Genomic DNA, 17159 nt, shown 5'->3' with positions numbered 1-17159 from the left:
AGTTGCTGTTTAAACACTGAAGGTTGAGATTAGAAACAAGGTTTCAGTTCTACAGTTAACAGTGGATGATCTGAGTAAACCCAAAGATCTCATTCTGCTGGACCGAAGCTGCTCTCTTTCCTGTGTGAGGGGGGTGTTAAGTGAGAATATAAACTTGTGAGGCTGAGGGAAATCCAGAGGAGGTGCTACTGGGTTGCCAGTAATCCAAGGGTTGCTGCCAGGTGAAGCAGGTGGTCCCAATGCTGCAGGCTCATACAGCTGTGTGCTGCTTAGGTCTGTTCAGGAGGCACATAAAAATGAAAGGGCGATGAAAAAAACACAGGTGGATTTTGATGAACACGAGCTTAATAGAGCTTAAAAACCCCACCATAGTACAGAAAAAGTAGTGATAGTTGTGGCTGTCTACGTGAAGCACATTATGTATAGCTCTTCATTTATTTTTCCTTCAAGGAGCTCTGCAAAAGGTGGATTTCTGTACAAAATCAGACACAGATAATAGTTTTGGCATGTTTGAGACATACAGTTGAAAACCCACATTTTCAGTTCCTGCAAATGGAACAACAATCTTCATTTAAAACACTTCAGATTTTTAAAACCTTGACTGAATACTCATAAGTTTTGCACTGCCTCATGCTGAAAATATGAAAAATGGTTTAGAATTGAAGATTATTATTATTATTCCTTTCAGTACTCAGGAAAGTCTTGTGACAAAACAGTGACCTATCATATAGAAGGGAGGCTCTTAGAAGGGCAGGAGAGAATTTGAATAAAAAAGTGGTGTAGAAATAAAACTGCAAAAGCATTCCAGGAGAGCTTAGGGGGCAGAGTATCAACATGTGCTGGTTACCTGGATCTAAGGTCCCTTTGAATCTAAACCAAACCTGTGGATTCAGATTCTCTTAACTGCTCAAAGATTTGGAAATGAGATGATTCAAGTCAAAATGCGTGTTCAGAGATGAATTTTGCAAGTTTCCCTTAGCTTTTGACTCGCAAGAACGCTGCAAACAGACATTGGAAAAACTTCGGCTTTCAGTTTGAGTTTGGCATGTTGTTGTTTGGCTCTTGCACACTGGTTACCTGTTCACATTTACCGTAAATAATGACTAGAAACCTAACCTGCAGCTAGACTGTTGAAGTAACTTCTGGAAGGGTTTGTTTCCTTCTCTTTCCCCCACCCCCTTAAGACTTTTTGTCTTATGGGATTTGTTTGCAATCTGCTAGCTGAAGCTCTGAGGCAAGTTTGCTGGATCTGGGGCTGCATCATCGTTCGGCACATCTGGAAGTGGTTTATGGGCTCTCATTCCTCCAGTGCGGCGTCTGGACTCTGTGCTATTCCTCAGCAGCAGAGAAAGAAAAGAAAACCAGCACAACTCCAAAGTAAACTTTGAAGAGTTTGAAAAAGGAATTGAATCTTAAAACTGTTACTGTGCCCTGTAAGGCCCTTGTGCGGGGGACTTCAAAGGAGGATGATGGTCAAGGAAGCTTTGGCAAGAGTGCTTACAGCTGTGGGCTATCTAGGATCCGAGTAAATAGCTCTACAGCTCTTCAGGAGAGAGGAGTCCTGAATACTGTGCTGCTTTGAAGAGGTAAAAAGACTAATTAAGCAGGAAATATCTGAGCAGTAATGTCACTGTTTCTGAGCTTTCCCTTCTGCAGCCCCTCATTTTGTTACAGGATTTGGCAACTGAGTTAGCGACTGCCAGATTCCAGGAACTAATGTCTAAAGTCAGGAAAAATTGAGTAAATATTTGCAGGGGAACAAATATTCCTCTCTTTCCTTAAAAATCAGTGGGTGATCAGTCTGAGTTTCTGAGACTTAGGAATGCTGTAGTTTTAGAACTCAAACTTGTATGAGAGTCTCTCTGAGTTTGTATTTTAAAGTTTAAAATGTGGTTCAGTTTATGTTAATTTAATAATTTCTGAAGATACCATGAAGCTGTGGCTATCCAACTTTCATCTTGCAGTGATCATCAGTATTTGTGACTATCATTACAAATGTTAATTAAAAGGTAGTAGTCAGCTCTATGGAAATCAGTGGAAGATTGTGATTAGCTAAAGTGGGATTAGTTACTCCAAGAGTGTAGGGGGTTCTGTTGTCTCTCTGCTTACCTAAATGAGTAAACTTTTAAGACAATACTGGTGTGTAATGCGTGAGAGAAGGGCTTTCTCAGCAGTGGTTTTTTTTCCAAACGATAAGCTTCAGTTCCTCTCTGTGTAAATTAATGCCACATGAAGAGAGTGGGCTGCTGGAATGTAGATAAGTACTGCAGATGTGAAAGGACTTTCAGAAATACTCCTCTCTCGCTATGGTTTAGTCATCTGTTGGGACCTAAATACATATGAATATAAGTGGCTTGTAAACAAAGCCACATCTTAGCTTTTTTTGTATTTTTATTGTCATTTAACTTGTTAGTCGAAGTAGAGACTAATTTAGGATGCTGCCTGAACTTGAGCGTTAACCAATGAGAGGCAGTCGGTTTTGTGACTCAGGTTTCAAGAATTCTTGCTGTTCCGTCTGTCTTCTCAAGGAGTCGGAATAAAGTTCATTTTTATGTGTGCATAGAAACCATTGGGTATCCTTATCTATGCTGTAATGTGTCCATATCTGTATGTATGGAAACAGGAAAAATTGGTTTCTGTCCTATATACCACTACCATAGCATAAAGGTTAGATCACGCAGTTGTATTTTCCCCTCCCCCCCGCTCCAACTTCTGGTGGTGTTTTTTACTGTTGGTTTTTTTGGTTTTTTTTTTTTTTCATAAACAGTAGTTTTGGGTCCTGAATTCAAGTGAATGTTGTATTTCCCATAATCCTGTATTTTAGGGATTATGTTCTGTCCTCTCAGGCATAAAGTCTTGGGCCTGGTTTACAAGTACAATTTTAGGGAAGGCTACCTCATTTTCTTCAGCATCACAAATAATGTGCTTAAATACAAACTACATTGCACAAACTCCCCCCTTACTGTTAGTGGAAGGGTACTGCTGTTAGAAAATATTTTCACTATTGGTCTGAAATTTTCTGATAGTCTGAAAGACACGGCTCCAGTGTAAGATTCCCATATGTTTGGGAACGTACTCCAGCAAGAGATTAGTATTTATGATTGTTACTATGTTTTAGGTGAAATTAGAGATAAATGTAAATGTATTTACAAATTGCATCAGTGGGTGTTTTAATACTTCTTTGCACGTTGCTTTAAAATTTGTTAAAAAAATCTTAGTACTGATGTAGGTGATTGGATGGAATTTATTAAAATGCTGTTCTTTTCAACCTATTAGTAGCTTAAATTAAAATATGTAATAGTTCTAGCCCAGAATATTAGTTACTTGTTCCAAAAAAGTTATTTACAAAGATAGAGGTCAGTTTTACTTTTACCAGGTCAACAGTAAAATTTGATGATGCAAAACCTTGTCCCTGAAATAACTAACGAGTGTTCACTGCTGGTATTAATGATTTTTCTCTCTCTTTTTTTTTTTAATTTATTTTTTTTATTTTATTTTACCACAGATCACAGTTCTCATCCAACAGGACACATGGCTCTTTTAAAGAAAAGTAAGAGAGATTAAAAACATTTGAAATACATATTTTTAAAAGAGGACAGAAATGTCAAATGCAATTTCTCATGTAACTGTTGTCACAGTTGCATGCCAATTTATAGTTCTAATTTTGCTAAATTATGCTTAACTTTAAGTATACAAATAAGTCTTTTCCTGTTAACTAAGTCAGATAAGTATGGCCATAAATCTCATTAATTTAAAATTACTTGCTGCTTTACTGCATGAGACTGGGGGGCCTGGAGTTTCCCACTAAGAGTGCAGGTAGCTGCTGGTTTCATATGGGTTGTGCCTAGAGCACTGAACCTGGCTTTTTTACAGAACTTTGCACATTAATGCTGTTCATACTCGCAATTGAGGTGTGGCCCCAAGAAATTTGGGGTTCTCATCAGCTGTCAGGGTCAGTGACTGAAAATGTGCATTCAGTTATGCACCCAAAATTTCTCTGAAGTCAGTGGGCTGTTTCCTCAGCTGGTTTTAATTCATGCAGGCTTGGTGATGTATGTTTACCGATTTCAATTTATTCTCATGCCCAGTTGACCTTTTGATTGAAATAGTTCAAAACTTTGTTCCCTTTGCTCTTTTGTACACCTTAAATACCTTTTATGGTTGTGCAAAAGTAACAAAGTAGTCTGATACAAAGAACTCCCATCATCAAAGTCACTGTTGATGATGGCAATGTATTCCTTCCCTGTTGTACTCAGTGAACTGTCCTGGTACCTGCTCATGGTTGGTTTATGTTGAATAACTTAAACTTGTACAAGACAGTCTGGTAGGAACTGCAAATCAGAATATAAAGTAAGGTCTTCGCTGTTGCATGCTTTGTTTTGGTTTTACTAATTAAAGTAACTGTGTCAAAATGTTTATGTATTTAGAACATTTCTGGTTTCAGTAGCATGCTGGGTTTGTGTTTCTAGTATTTTCAGAATTTTTTTTAAACACACCTTGAAGATCTGAACACTGAAATAAAAAAAAATTTCTCCTATGTTTCAAGTTTGATCAGGGAAGCATGAGAGAAGGAAAGGGCTAGGTAAAAATAATTAACCCATGAAGTACTGTGATGGTAAACAGATAACAAACTAGCCAAGAAAAGAAAGTTCAAGGCTCCTGGTAAAATTCAGAAACATGTGAATTTCCTAGTATGTATAACCCATATATAATGGGAGCTTAATGATTTAGTGAACAAATTATCCATGAAAATGAGATAGTTGGAAATTATTGTAATGGGGAAGAGATACTATTATGTTTTCAACATAAAATTTTTACCTTGATCAAATAACGAGAAAGGAGAATTTGATAAACACAGCAAATACAGGTTATGATATGTACTGGTTGCAAATTGGATTTTAAAAAAAAAGGTACTTGGGAATTAGCTATTATACTGATTGTTAACAAATTCTCCCTTTTGTTTCAGTTAACCAGATCTTACTGTTACTACTTGTCTTAACTGTGTGCGCCATTCTGTATAACAAAGTTCACCAAGTGCCATCTGCATTAAAGAATGAAACAGGTAAATGACTTGTACTTCTGTTTTGTTTGTGTTCTTGTTTTATATTCCTTATCTCTTCATTTGAACAGTGCTTTTTGTCTTACTGAATCCTGTTTGCCATGCAGTAAATGAGCTACTCACGCAGTTGCATACAGTCTGGGATGCGGAATTTTTTGCTTCTGAATTACTTGAATAAAATAGTAGGAGATCGATAGTAATGACTAAGAATTGTCATTCTGATTCAAATTTTTATCCAGATGTCACTGATGTAGATGGAAGCTGGAGTATATCCTTATTTGTTCTGAACAGTATTGAATTGTCAAGTGATAATAAACTTTGATCACAACTTGCCCCTTTGGGAATGTTCTTGGCCTACCTATTCATTTCAGATAGATCATCGAATCTTGACATAATTTACAGCAGATGTTTTTGCTGAAATTTTTATAGTGACAGAAACCCCGCTAGGGTTGATATGGTTGGACTGGTATTAAATGTTTATACTATTAGCTTATTCACTGTTCTCAAGATAAACAAACTGTGTCTTGGTCTAAACCATTTTTTTCCAGTATGTTTTTGTTGGGGCTGTTATGAGTCTGATGGCTATGTTTTAACCAGTGTAAATATATCCATATAAGTTCTGTAAGTTAATCAGTGCTAGCGATAAAAATCTTCCTTATCAGTAATGTGAACTGATTCAGTATTGTTTAGATTTTTTTCCTTTTATCATTAGCAACTTCCTGCTGGTACAAAATTTTGCACTCTTCCTTTCTAGCCTGCTTCCCAAAGAAATGAAGCTCATGCAATTGCACCATCTCTTCTACTTACCTCCTTCCTTTGATAATTTTGGAACCTATTGTTCAATTTGTACTAAATATAACTGAGAAGTAGAAGTCTCAAAGGTATTCAAACTTCTTCAGGTTTCATGTGAATAAGCAGCTACATGGAGGCCAGGCTGAATTGTGCCTCTGCTGAGTAGAAGATGCCGAGAACTCTGTTATAAATTCTGTTTGGAGGCATCCAACAGTCCAGTCAACCTGCATGTAGTTCTGGATTAGCGACAGGTCATGCTGTGTGCCTTGCCAGATGTGGATGTGTATAGGATGTGGTAAGGAAATGGGGTGATTGTGATATGATTCCACTGCTTATGGAACTACATACTCATTCCTATGACCCAGATCTGATACAAAAAGATTCTTAATTTTCTATTATAATGCGTAGTTTTGTTTCTTATAGTTGATTTGGAGAGTCCTGAGGAAATAGAAGAAGAAATCCCAGTTGTAATCTGCGCTGCTGCAGGCAGAATGGGTGCAGCTATAGCAGCAATCAGTAGCATCTACAGCAACACAGAGGCTAATGTTTTGTTCTACATAGTTGGGCTGAAGACTACCATCCCGCATATTCGGTATATACCAGCCTTACTTTGTTTCATGCTGTAGTTAGGACCAGGTTGTTGTTCTCCTTAGCATGGGCATAGACTTTGGAGGACTTTTCAGGCAAATGTTTCTGCCTTTTATTTAAGTAGTGCTATTGGTAGCAATCCCCAGGATTCTCTACATGTAGGAAAAAGGACCATTTTGCCCTACACAAGGCACTGACTGGTGTAAAGGGGCGTGACATAGCCAGACCACGCCCATACCTGTGCCTCTCTGCCTTCTGTAGATCAGCTGCAGAAGAGTCTGTAGTAAGGTAAGTATATACATGCTTACTTGTCACAATCCCACTTTGTGGCACTGCACTTACCTCTCATCTGGCGCTGTGTCTTAAGCTTCAGAGTAGAAAAACTTGCTGTTTAATTTCAGCTAAGAGGGTGTATTAAAGGTTATAAATAGAGGCCCAAAAAAGCTTGTAATGAAAGCATGTTTGGGTGTTAAAATTTGCAAACATTGTCTAAAAGAGGAGGAAGGTATGAATCAAAGTTAAAGCAGATTTCTTAGCAGTTCTCACATCTGGCTACTGCACTTCTGTAGCCTGTGTACCCACAATTTGTGTCAAAGTGAAAAGATATATTGAGTGGGGTTCCACAGGGAGTTTTTCCCATCCAGTTCATCAGTAACCTGGATAACAGAGTGGAGAATGTTCTTTATGAATCTGCAGTTGGCATGAAGCTGGAAAAGAGACAGCAGATGAGGACAAGAGCTGAAAACAAACTAATCATGATGAATTGGAAAAATGGACTGTAAAATGTGACGAAATGATGAAAACTACAGAATCATGACTGGTAACTGACCACACTGATTCAAAAATAAAAAAAAAGGCATGCATCATAGTGGATATACATGTTGACATATATGACAACAGGAGATGTGAGGAAACTTCTTCTCACCTTGCAGACATTATTAACGCATCAGAAAAAGTGTGGTGTTTAGTTTTAGGTGCCTTCAGGAAGGATTTAGAAGAGAGGTCAGAGGATGAATTAAGCAACGGTGTCAAGAAGTCTGACAAAATAATGAAAAAAAATTAGTCTAAAGAAAATACAGTTAGGAGGTGATGTGGCAGTCATGTTGAAGAATGTAAAACTGTAAAAGGGAGAAAACTAACCTCTGCTTTAAAAGCACAGTAGATAGGATAAGAAAAAAGGGTCTTTAACTATAGCAAGAAAGCCTAGAAAAATACTGTTTAATGCCAGTGATGGTGAAAGATGGGTTGTTTGGGCAACACGTGGAGTCTCTGTTTTTGGCAGTGGTGTGGGGTGTTTGCTTTGTTGGTTTTTCTGGGTGTTGTTTTTTATTTTGCTTGCTTTTTTTTTAAGAACAGGTTAAATGTCTGTGCAATAGCTGTAGACATAAGTGATTCTGTCTTGGGATAGAATAGATTGAGTGAGCTTTCAAGGTCTCTCATTCTGCTCTGAGTCTGTGAATTTAATACTGGAAGTACTTGCCACATGCTCAATATTTGTTTTATCACTTCTTTTCTTTCACAGAAAATGGATTGAAAATTCTAAACTGAAAGAAATAAAATTTAAGGTTGTGGAATTCAACCCTATGGTACTAAAAGGAAAAATCAGACAAGATGCATCACGTCCTGAGCTACTGCAGCCTGTGAGTAAATGAACACCATATAACAGATTTTCAGGGTTTTTACAGCTTATTACAGGCTTTAAAATGTCGTAGATCTCTGTTCCATTACACAGGGAGGGTGTAAGCCAGAGAAGCCATGTCAGGTCCAAATGCTACGCCCTCACTCAAGAAGGAAAAGTGCACGGTAACAAGCTCCTTGCAACTTGTCTGTCTTGCTGGGACCTCATTATTTGGTGGCATAAACTTGGTAATTTGAATGTGTTGTATCTTTAAGAATATATTCACAGTTTATTAGAGGGAAGTTCTAATAGTGTTCTTTGTGCCTTCATGATGCTGGGTTGGCTGCATTCTGCTCATGTCCAGGGTTAATTCAGAGGCTAATGACTAACAGTCAGTATGGTTGCTCTTATGTTCTCAGTCCTCTTTCCCTCTGCTGTGTTCCTTGTTGCTATTGTAGAAGTTGTTATCCCACGTCTGTGCCGTCAGTCAAATCGTTCCTATAGAGTGGAGTGATGACACTATTAAATTTGAAGTGTTTTGTATGATGTATGCTGTAAAAATGCATTAGGAAGAGCATTGCCAGCAGGTCCAGGAGGGCGATCCTTCCACTTTACTCAGCACTGTTGAGGCTGCATCTGGAATACTGCGTCCAGTTCTGAGCTCCCCAGTACAAGAAAGATACAGAGTTACTGGGGCGAGTCCAACACAGGGCTGCAAAGATGATTAAGGGACTGGAGGAGCATCTTTTATATGAGGAGAGGCTGAGAGAGCTGAGGCTGTTCAGCCTGGAGAAGAGAAGGCTCAGGAGGATCTTATTAATGTGTATAAATACCCGAGGGGAGGGACAAGAGGCAACGGGCACAAATTAAAATACATGAAATTTCCTCTGGGTGCAAGAAAAAGCTTTTTTTTTTTTTTTTTTTTTTTTTTTTTTATGGTGAGGGTGGTCAAACACTGGGGTAGGTTGCCCAGAGAGGCTGTTCAGTCTCCATCTGTGGATATATTCAAAACCCAACCCACCCTGCTCGGGTGGACCCTACTTGAGAAGAGGGGTTGGGCAAGATGATCTCAAAAGGCCCCTTCTAACCTAAATGATTCTGTGAAGAAGCAACTGTTTTGGGCTGCTTGGTTAGGGCCATAGTAAATAAAATAGGGATGATTAATAATAATAATGGATTCAAGATACTAGTAAAACTGAGGGGGAGGAAGCAAATGATCGCTGGCTAGTGCTCAATGAAGAGAGAAATTAAAACTGATTGTTAATAGAGACAGAAGCGTGAGACTACTACATTAAACAACTTTACCATTTAGTCTTTACCTTTTTTTCTGTTTAATAGCTGAACTTCGTTCGATTTTATCTTCCTTTGCTTATCCAGAAACATGAGAAAGTAATATATTTGGATGATGATATCATTGTTCAAGGTAAGCTGTCATCCAAAAAGCAGTTTCTAGCAGAATTAAAATCAAAGTTATTGCAGCTTTTACAGTCGTTTGGAAGTATGATATATAATGGAAACTGAGGCAGCTGCCAGGAGCGTTGCACTCAGGAAAACTACAAATAATCTGTTTATTTAAAGGAAAGTCTGAAGAAGAACTTCATGCATCTTTTGAATAGTTGATTTTGATCAATATTGTATGTATGGGTTTCATTTTAATTGAACCTGGTCAATTGCTGAAAGATATCATGGATTTCACTTAGATGCTGCAATATTTATCGTTAAGTGTGTGACATGCATTTCCTGCTAGTATTTGAATTCCCACAAATGCTGCCAGTTCCTTATTCAGAATTGCTGTTCTTGAGAGCAAGAGGAATTTACTCAAAGGGTTAAAATTCCAAACACTCAAAATATGATTTTGAGCATCTTCAGCTCAGAATCCATAGCAATTTGCAGAATCATGATCAAAGATTTCAGAGTTCCTAGACAAATGGGACTAATTAGAAGACATTCAAATCCTGAAATATCTTTTTTTTTTTTCCGTACAAAGAAATCTAATTAGAGGAGCAATTATTTTTTTAACGATTAATTTATGCTTTTTTTCTCTTCTGTTTCCCAGTATGTATTTTTTTCTCTGTGGAGTTGTTGTCCTCCCTTATTTTATCATATTGTTTTCTTGTTATTTTATAACATTTTTTAATCAGAGTGTTGTGGTTTAACCCTGGTGTGCAGCTAAGCACCACACAGCTGCTCACTCACTTGCCCCCCATCCCCACCCCCAGTGGGATGGGGGAAGAGGAAAGGAAGAATAAAAGCAAGAAAACTTGAGGGTCAAGATAAAACAAACAAACAGTTTAATAAGTGAAGGATAAGTGGAAGAAGAGAGAATAAAACAAAAAAAGTGATGTAAAGGCAATCACTCACCACCTCCAGTGGGTTGACTGATGCCCAGCCAGTTCCCGAGCAAAAGCTGGCAAACCCCCTCCCCCCCAAGACCCCCTCTTTCCCCTTTTATTGCTGAGCATGACGTTCTATGGCATGGAATATCTCTTTGGTCAGTTCGGGTCATCTGCCTGGTTGTGTCCCCTCCCAGCCTGTTGCGCACCCCCTGATCTACTCCCTGCGGGGGCAGAGTGAGAAACAGAGAAGGCCTTGATGCTGTGCAAACACTGTTCAGCAAAAGCTGGAACGTTAGCGTGCTATCAGTACTGTTTTGGTCAAAAGTCTAAACCCCAGCACCATTCGAGCTGCTATGAAGAAAATTAACTCTATCCTAGCCAGGCCCAGTACACAGGGACAATAAAACCATTTTATCTCTCCTTGTTAAACATTAAAGGGATGTTCCAATGAAAATTTCCTTTGGAAGGGACTGAGTATAACGAGTATAACTATAAAACTTTTTGGCCTAAATTAATCGTTGCTGTAAGAACATTAAGATCAGTGAATTTACACGACACGAGTATAATTTTATTCTCCACTGCTTCTCTGCACCTTTTTATAGTTTTGTCTCTTTAGTGGCAGATTTCAGAACATCTGCACTTAAAGGGGACTTTATAAAATATGATTAATCTGCTCTTGCCTATCTCATTTTAATTTGCAATAGACTTCATATCACAGTTCTTCAGCACGTGTGTTTCCAGTGGTTATCTCTGCTTTCTGGTTTTGTTGTTCTGTCTGTCATCAATGGGCAACAGCAATATTTAACTCTTTGAAAGGTTCATAAAGTCTTCATTGGCACTCCAGTGTCACGAGCACTTTAAGCTGAGCCCAGCACTTCCCCTGCATCCCTCCTTGCAGCTGCGCAGGCGTTCACCAGGAACGTAATTACTTTCAGCCTGAGTTAGTTCCCTGGTAGGAGTCAAGGCAGTGTGGCTAGGAGCAGAGGGGAGGTAGGGCTTTCTCTTTCATTAGGGGGTGTCAGCTTCTGTCAGCTGATGGTGTTTCGGGAGCCGCAGGATAAAGGTGCAGTTTCACGTTACAGCTCATGGCAGGCTGCTGCTGCTGACGGAAGTGGCCTCTCCTGTCCCCAGGCAGCTCCTGTTACTTGTGTCGTATCTACAGTTGTGCAGCTGCAGAATAAGCTGATTCAGCTGGTTGACCTGGCAGAAGACTAGTGGTACAAAAAAAAAAAACCAAACTCCAAACCTTTTTTTTTTTTTTTAAATCTTTTTTTTTAGCTTTGCTTCAGCCAGCCTATCTTGCTCACCCTTGGGCCACGCAATCATAGGGCCCAGAAGAGGGGAATAGAGATGGACGTGTGGGAGTGAGGCGGAGGGAGGGAGCCTGTTCTGGCAGCCGCTCCCCATGTCTTAGCTGTAATGTGAGACCGTGCTCTCTGTCAGATGTCTCTGCAATCGGAGTGAATGAGACTTCTGACAGGGGAAGGAGTGAATGGGGCTTTCGGGCTTTAACTTTGGGATCGTTTATTTGTTGGTCGTTGCTTTCTGCAAAGCAGTAAGAATGAAACATACTGAACTTGGGGTGTCAGCCCAGAATTGTTTGGTTTGATTTTTCCCCCCCTTTTTCTGTTTTTTTTCTTGAAAAGCAGAAGCTATTTAGAATGAGGAGAAGAAAATGCTTAGCAAGGCACGTTGATCTTCAACAATTAAGTGTCCCATTAATTCAAATTCTGTTTCTTGGTGGGACATGAGTCCTAAACCAAGTTTTCCAAATAGCTGATGAGTTCAGACAAATAAATAATCTCTGCTTATTTCAGAAGTAGTAGTTCCAGTGTTTGCAGATGGGGACTGTTTTCGGTTACTCATCTTTTAATGAGCTCACCTCAGGCTACTGGGCCATATGTGGCCTTCCAAGATAATTCATCTTACCTGTGACGGACCTGTGCCCAGCAGCAAAGCTGGTAGCTGTAGGGGGTTTGGATGTAGACTCACTCAATTGCTGTGGCAGCGCTGTGCTTCCCACCTGCCCTGAAACTGTTCTGGCACATCATGGGTACCTGCTAGTCAGGTGATGAGTGAGATGCCATGTGTTACATTATTTCCCTCCACCAGGAAGGAGCTGGGTGGTCTGTGAAGCCAGCAGGGATGGTCAAGTGTGACAGGCACACTTCACCTGGCCAATGCTGTGAATCCAGGTATCTTGCTAGGAGGTATAAACGCAATAACACCAGGAAAAACCTGATCTGTGCAAGAGATTGAAGTGGCACTTTTGTGGGACTTGAGGCTCAGAAAAATTGCCTGTGCCTTCCCTCTCCAAAGGCAAGCTCTATGAATGCAGAACTTTGTAACCAGGCTTCTTAACAGTGTAACTGGCTTCTGCTGTAGCTGATTTTGGACATTCAGACCAGAATATGGATGTATTGAATATTGATGATAATATCTAAAGATAGACCTTAGACATCCAGGTACAGGACTCAAATTTGAAAATTGTCCCATATTACAAAATTCAGCCTTCATTAGTATCTGGGCTATCCCCTAAAATTGGTATGTTCGTAAGTAACATATATGAGAACAGAAGTTATCCTGTCAACTCTGTAGCAGCGAAGTAGGTTTCTTCTTATGCTTTTGACCTTTCTGTAATCAGGTGACATCCAGGAACTCTACGATACTAAGTTAGCTCCTGGACATGCTGCAGCTTTTTCAGATGATTGTGATCTGCCTTCTACACATGAAATGGTTAGAAGTGTAGGGATGCAGGTAAGATGCCATTTTGGAATTCTAATAATGAATGTATTTACCCACAAATGTAAGAAGATTTTATACATTTTCCCTGAAGCGAAAGTTATATTTTTATTTTTCTGATAGTTTTGTAATAGTTTTACAGGTAATTAAGAACTACTTTTTGTAGTAACTCTGTAATGCTATGCAGAGTTGTTTCCTGTAATAATTTAAATCTCTATTGTTCTTTGGATTCTACTGAATTATGTTTGGTATTTTGCTATCAGTAGACCATGAGCACTTATGGAACATCTAATGAAGACAGAATATATGATACTTGTATTAGTCAAATTGGGAATGAAACTTAGGAAAAGAAGTCTAAAGGCTAATTTCTGAGCTGAGTTCCCCAGAATTGTCAGTGAGTCCCTCTAGCATTACAGCTGTACAAATGTGATGCTACATCATTTAGAGTAAGCTACAGAAAGACAAACACGTGGTGAGGGAAGAGCCTTATCAAACTCCCATGGAACAATACTGTGGAAGAAGTAATTTAGTAGCTGGAAGTATCCTGCCTTTCAGCCTTGTGTCATATGGAAACCAAGACAGGTAACCATCATCTCGAAACTCAGCTTTGGGAGCGTGTATTTAGTCTCCATGTGAGTGGTAGAGAGATGCATTTACACTTAACTTTATAGAGATTCATAGGGGATAAACATACCTTTTTTTATTTCTAGAACACATACATGGGATTCCTGGACTACAGAAAGCAAGCAATTAGAGATCTTGGCATCAGCCCCAGCACCTGCTCCTTTAATCCTGGAGTAATTGTTGCTAACATGACGGAATGGAAACATCAACGGATTACAAAGCAGTTGGAAAAGTGGATGCAAAGAAATGTAGAGTATGTGTAGAAATCTAGCTTTGCACTTTACTTTTAATACTCAGTTTACAGTTTTATTTTCTGTTTAACAGCTCTCAAAAGTTTTTTAACTCCATGCAGTCTTTCTCTGGGATCTCATCAAGCGAAGTAACTCATGTTCCAGAATTTCCATCTGCTTAAGTCTGACCAGTTGTGTACCAGGAAATGGCCACCTGGAATTTTAGTCTCGTGTTTAATCACAAACCACAGTTAATCCTGAGGGACACTGAGAACATGTGGTTCTTGTTTTGGGTGACCAGCCTCACTTGGGATCAAGCCACTTACGATCTTCCCTTCCTGAGGCTGGCTTAAAGAAGGAGGAATGTTTCCTTATTTGTGTGGGGTCTCTCCTATTGTAATGTCAGCCAAACTGTAATTGGACACCGTATTTCTTAAATACCAATAGAAAACACTTCTTTTTCTATAGATGAATGAAATTTGACATGAAAGATATTTTTTTGGTATTGACCATGAATAAGTCATGACACAGTGAAAAAAAATCACTGTTCATTTTTTATGTTAGTTCACTGTTAATCTGTATTTGCAAATTTGACATTTATTTTCTTTCTCTGCAAAGGATTAAATTTAAATTTAGTAAGGCTAAACTGAAACTGAATAGCTTGTGCTATCGGACTATGTGCATTACTTGTTAGTTTCAGAAATGAACACAGACACACAAATGATAAGCCTGTGAACCAATGAAAAGCCAAGTGTCTTTCTCTTACTCTGCTTATGTAACATCCTGACAAGCTATTGCTGTGCTTTTTAAGAGTTTGAAAAAAACTCCATGAATATTACTGCAAATTTTATCTATAAAGTTGATTTTATACCTTAATAACACATTTATGTTCCTTTTAGCTGGATTTTGAAATGACAGTGAAATACATTGCTTAGCAGTTGAAACCCAGTTTTGAGGGGAGGTTATGGGGTGGTTTTTGCCTTTTTTTTTTTTTTTTTTTTTTTTTTTTTTTTTTTTTTTTTTGCTCTGTGGCCTCTAAGCATCTCTCGGTACTTCCCAGGTTTCCTCCTTGTTGGGCTAGGCGGGTGGCACGGAGTCCCATAGCTGGGGTGGCTTCGCCCATGTGCCGACTGGCCAGCCAGGCCTCAAGCACACTGTGGTCAGACATGTGGCTGCTACCTCCTAACGCCTCTCCTGACAGTGATTTGGCTTTATCTAGCCCTAGATTTATCACAAAATTAATAGGAAATTGACACCCTTTAGATGTTAGTTTATGCTAACTAGACTTCAGCAAGATCTGATTTGAAGTGAAATTACGGGTCTAAAAGCTGGGGGGCGGGGGAAAGGGGAAGAAAGAGGCAATGAAACACATGGAAACATGTACATTTTCTTAAGAAACCAGGCTAAAATATGTTTGATTCCTTTATGTTAACAGCTTTTTTCCTACTGTAAACTTTGTCAGCCTTGTAGACTATAGGCGGTGTGTAGAATTGACTCCCATTTTGCTTGGTAGCAACAATTTGCTCAACAGGAACTGGAGTTGCAAATACAGGCAGTTAACAGCATTAGGAAGGAGTATGCTGAAAACTGGTCTGTTCAAAATGATTTTGAATTTTGCCAGAACACTTATTTTTAATCTTCTGCCTTTTGTACTAAAGATTCTTTGATTGAGGTTTTGAACATTTTCTTTTTTTTTTCTTTTTTTTTTTCTTCCCTTTTGCAGGGAAAACCTCTACAGCAGCACCCTTGGGGGAGGCGTGGCAACCTCTCCAATGCTGATTGTATTTCATGGAAAGTATTCCACTATTAATCCTATGTGGCACATAAGGCATCTTGGTAAGTTTAACTTCCCACTGTTTGCAGTTGGAACTAAATAAAGTGAGAGGTTTGTAAGATTCCAATATAGGACCTCACCTTACTTTACCTTAAGGCATTACTTTATACCTCCGATCCACAGTATGTAATCCCCGCTTCCCCCAACACTCATTAGTCCTGCTTTCTTCAGGGTAGGGCAGAATGTGGGGGTTCCCCACGGGTGTCATTACGCAACTATCTTAACAGGTCAAGCAAACAAAATAGTTGCACCCCCGCAAAAACCCCCAAGCCCTAATAGTCATTAAATTGGATAAAAAAAGGAAAAAACCAAATACCAAGGACAAAGTTACATGTTTGAAGACCAGCTAACTTATATTGTCATAAACTATGGAAAGAATATATGAAAGATCTGAATATAGTGAGAGACTGAAAAAAAATCAGGCACTCTTTTAGTAGGTACAGTGGAAGAAGACGGGATGCCTGGCAGTGTTTGTCTATTCAGCATTCTGGAGGATGTGGTTACCTTTCACCTAGGAATGGTGAATTATCCTGGGAAAAAGATAATGGCTTAGCTGGTATAGTAAAATGAATAGTAAGGGGATTTTTTTTTTTCTTTTTAACCCCAGCTATGCCAAGAAGTTAAAAGTGTTAAGAGAGAGGAAACTTGCTGAGATTTTTTGCTGATGCAGCGTTAGAGGCATGAAGCTGAGAAAAGCTACTCTATCATACAACTAGTTGTCTATTAACAGGTGAAACCATACTAATCAGACTTCTTAAAAAAAAAAAAACAAACCCTGAGTTTACCTCACTCTATAGTGTCTTCCATTATTAAAAACTGGATTTTTTTTTTTTTTTTTTTTTTTTTTTAATCTACCCATGCAGGTTGGAGTCCTGATAGCCGTTACTCGGAGCATTTTCTTCAGGAAGCTAAATTACTTCACTGGAATGGGAGATACAAACCTTGGGACTATCCCAGTGTTCACACTGATCTCTGGGAAAACTGGTTTATTCCTGACCCTTCAGGGAAGTTCAAATTAACTCGTCCCGATGGCTGATACTGAAACCACTTAAATGCATCCATACGCTATGTTTTGCAGTATGTGATAGTTTGAGATGCAACATGTTGTATAATTAATTGATTTTAGAAAACTAAGTATTTGTTAAATATATGAATAAATGACCATCAGTTTTGTGTGCTTATGGCTGGAGAGGGAGGCTGGAGTGACAGTTACACAGCTCAGATTATCTTGACTTTCATGTAAGGTGAGGAAACAAGTTTGCTTGACAATGAAGTATTTTCATTAAACGTTCACAGAGGTGAAATTCAGTGCCAGACTGTGTTTTAATGGTAAGGT

General features: G+C 38.9%; 1 protein-coding gene across 2 annotated transcripts; it reads left to right on the top strand.

Moving 5' to 3' along the window:
* The first annotated feature begins 780 nt into the window (after positions 1 to 780).
* Positions 781 to 17135, top strand: GLT8D2 (glycosyltransferase 8 domain containing 2). Of its 2 annotated transcripts, XR_007768215.1 has the most exons (11): positions 781 to 1586; positions 3506 to 3550; positions 4967 to 5062; positions 6275 to 6443; positions 7962 to 8079; positions 9396 to 9480; positions 13038 to 13150; positions 13846 to 14012; positions 15713 to 15825; positions 16431 to 16553; positions 16687 to 16740. XR_007768215.1 is itself a non-coding variant. In XM_050915370.1 (10 exons), the coding sequence occupies exons 2-10, from the start codon at positions 3532 to 3534 to the stop codon at positions 16857 to 16859; spliced, it is 1053 nt and encodes a 350-aa protein (XP_050771327.1). In that variant the 5' UTR covers positions 1360 to 1586; positions 3506 to 3531; the 3' UTR covers positions 16860 to 17135. The 2 variants fall into 2 exon arrangements, 1 of the variants encoding a protein (XP_050771327.1); XM_050915370.1 differs by lacking the exon at positions 16431 to 16553 and having other exon boundaries at positions 1360 to 1586; positions 16687 to 17135.
* Positions 17136 to 17159: the final 24 nt, after the last annotated feature.

This window comes from Gymnogyps californianus, chromosome 1 (assembly GCF_018139145.2).
Source record: "Gymnogyps californianus isolate 813 chromosome 1, ASM1813914v2, whole genome shotgun sequence".
In the NCBI taxonomy this organism is placed as follows: Eukaryota; Metazoa; Chordata; class Aves; order Accipitriformes; family Cathartidae; genus Gymnogyps; species Gymnogyps californianus.
The sequence above is the reverse complement of the archived record's forward strand: the minus strand, read 5'-3'. Positions and strand labels throughout refer to the sequence as shown.

Coding starts and splice junctions, on each gene's coding strand:
- GLT8D2 (XM_050915370.1), top strand. Junction 5,063..6,274: donor TGCATTAAAGAATGAAACAG/GTAAATGACTTG, acceptor TGTTTCTTATAG/TTGATTTGGAGAGTCCTGAG. Junction 14,013..15,712: donor TGGATGCAAAGAAATGTAGA/GTATGTGTAGAA, acceptor TCCCTTTTGCAG/GGAAAACCTCTACAGCAGCA.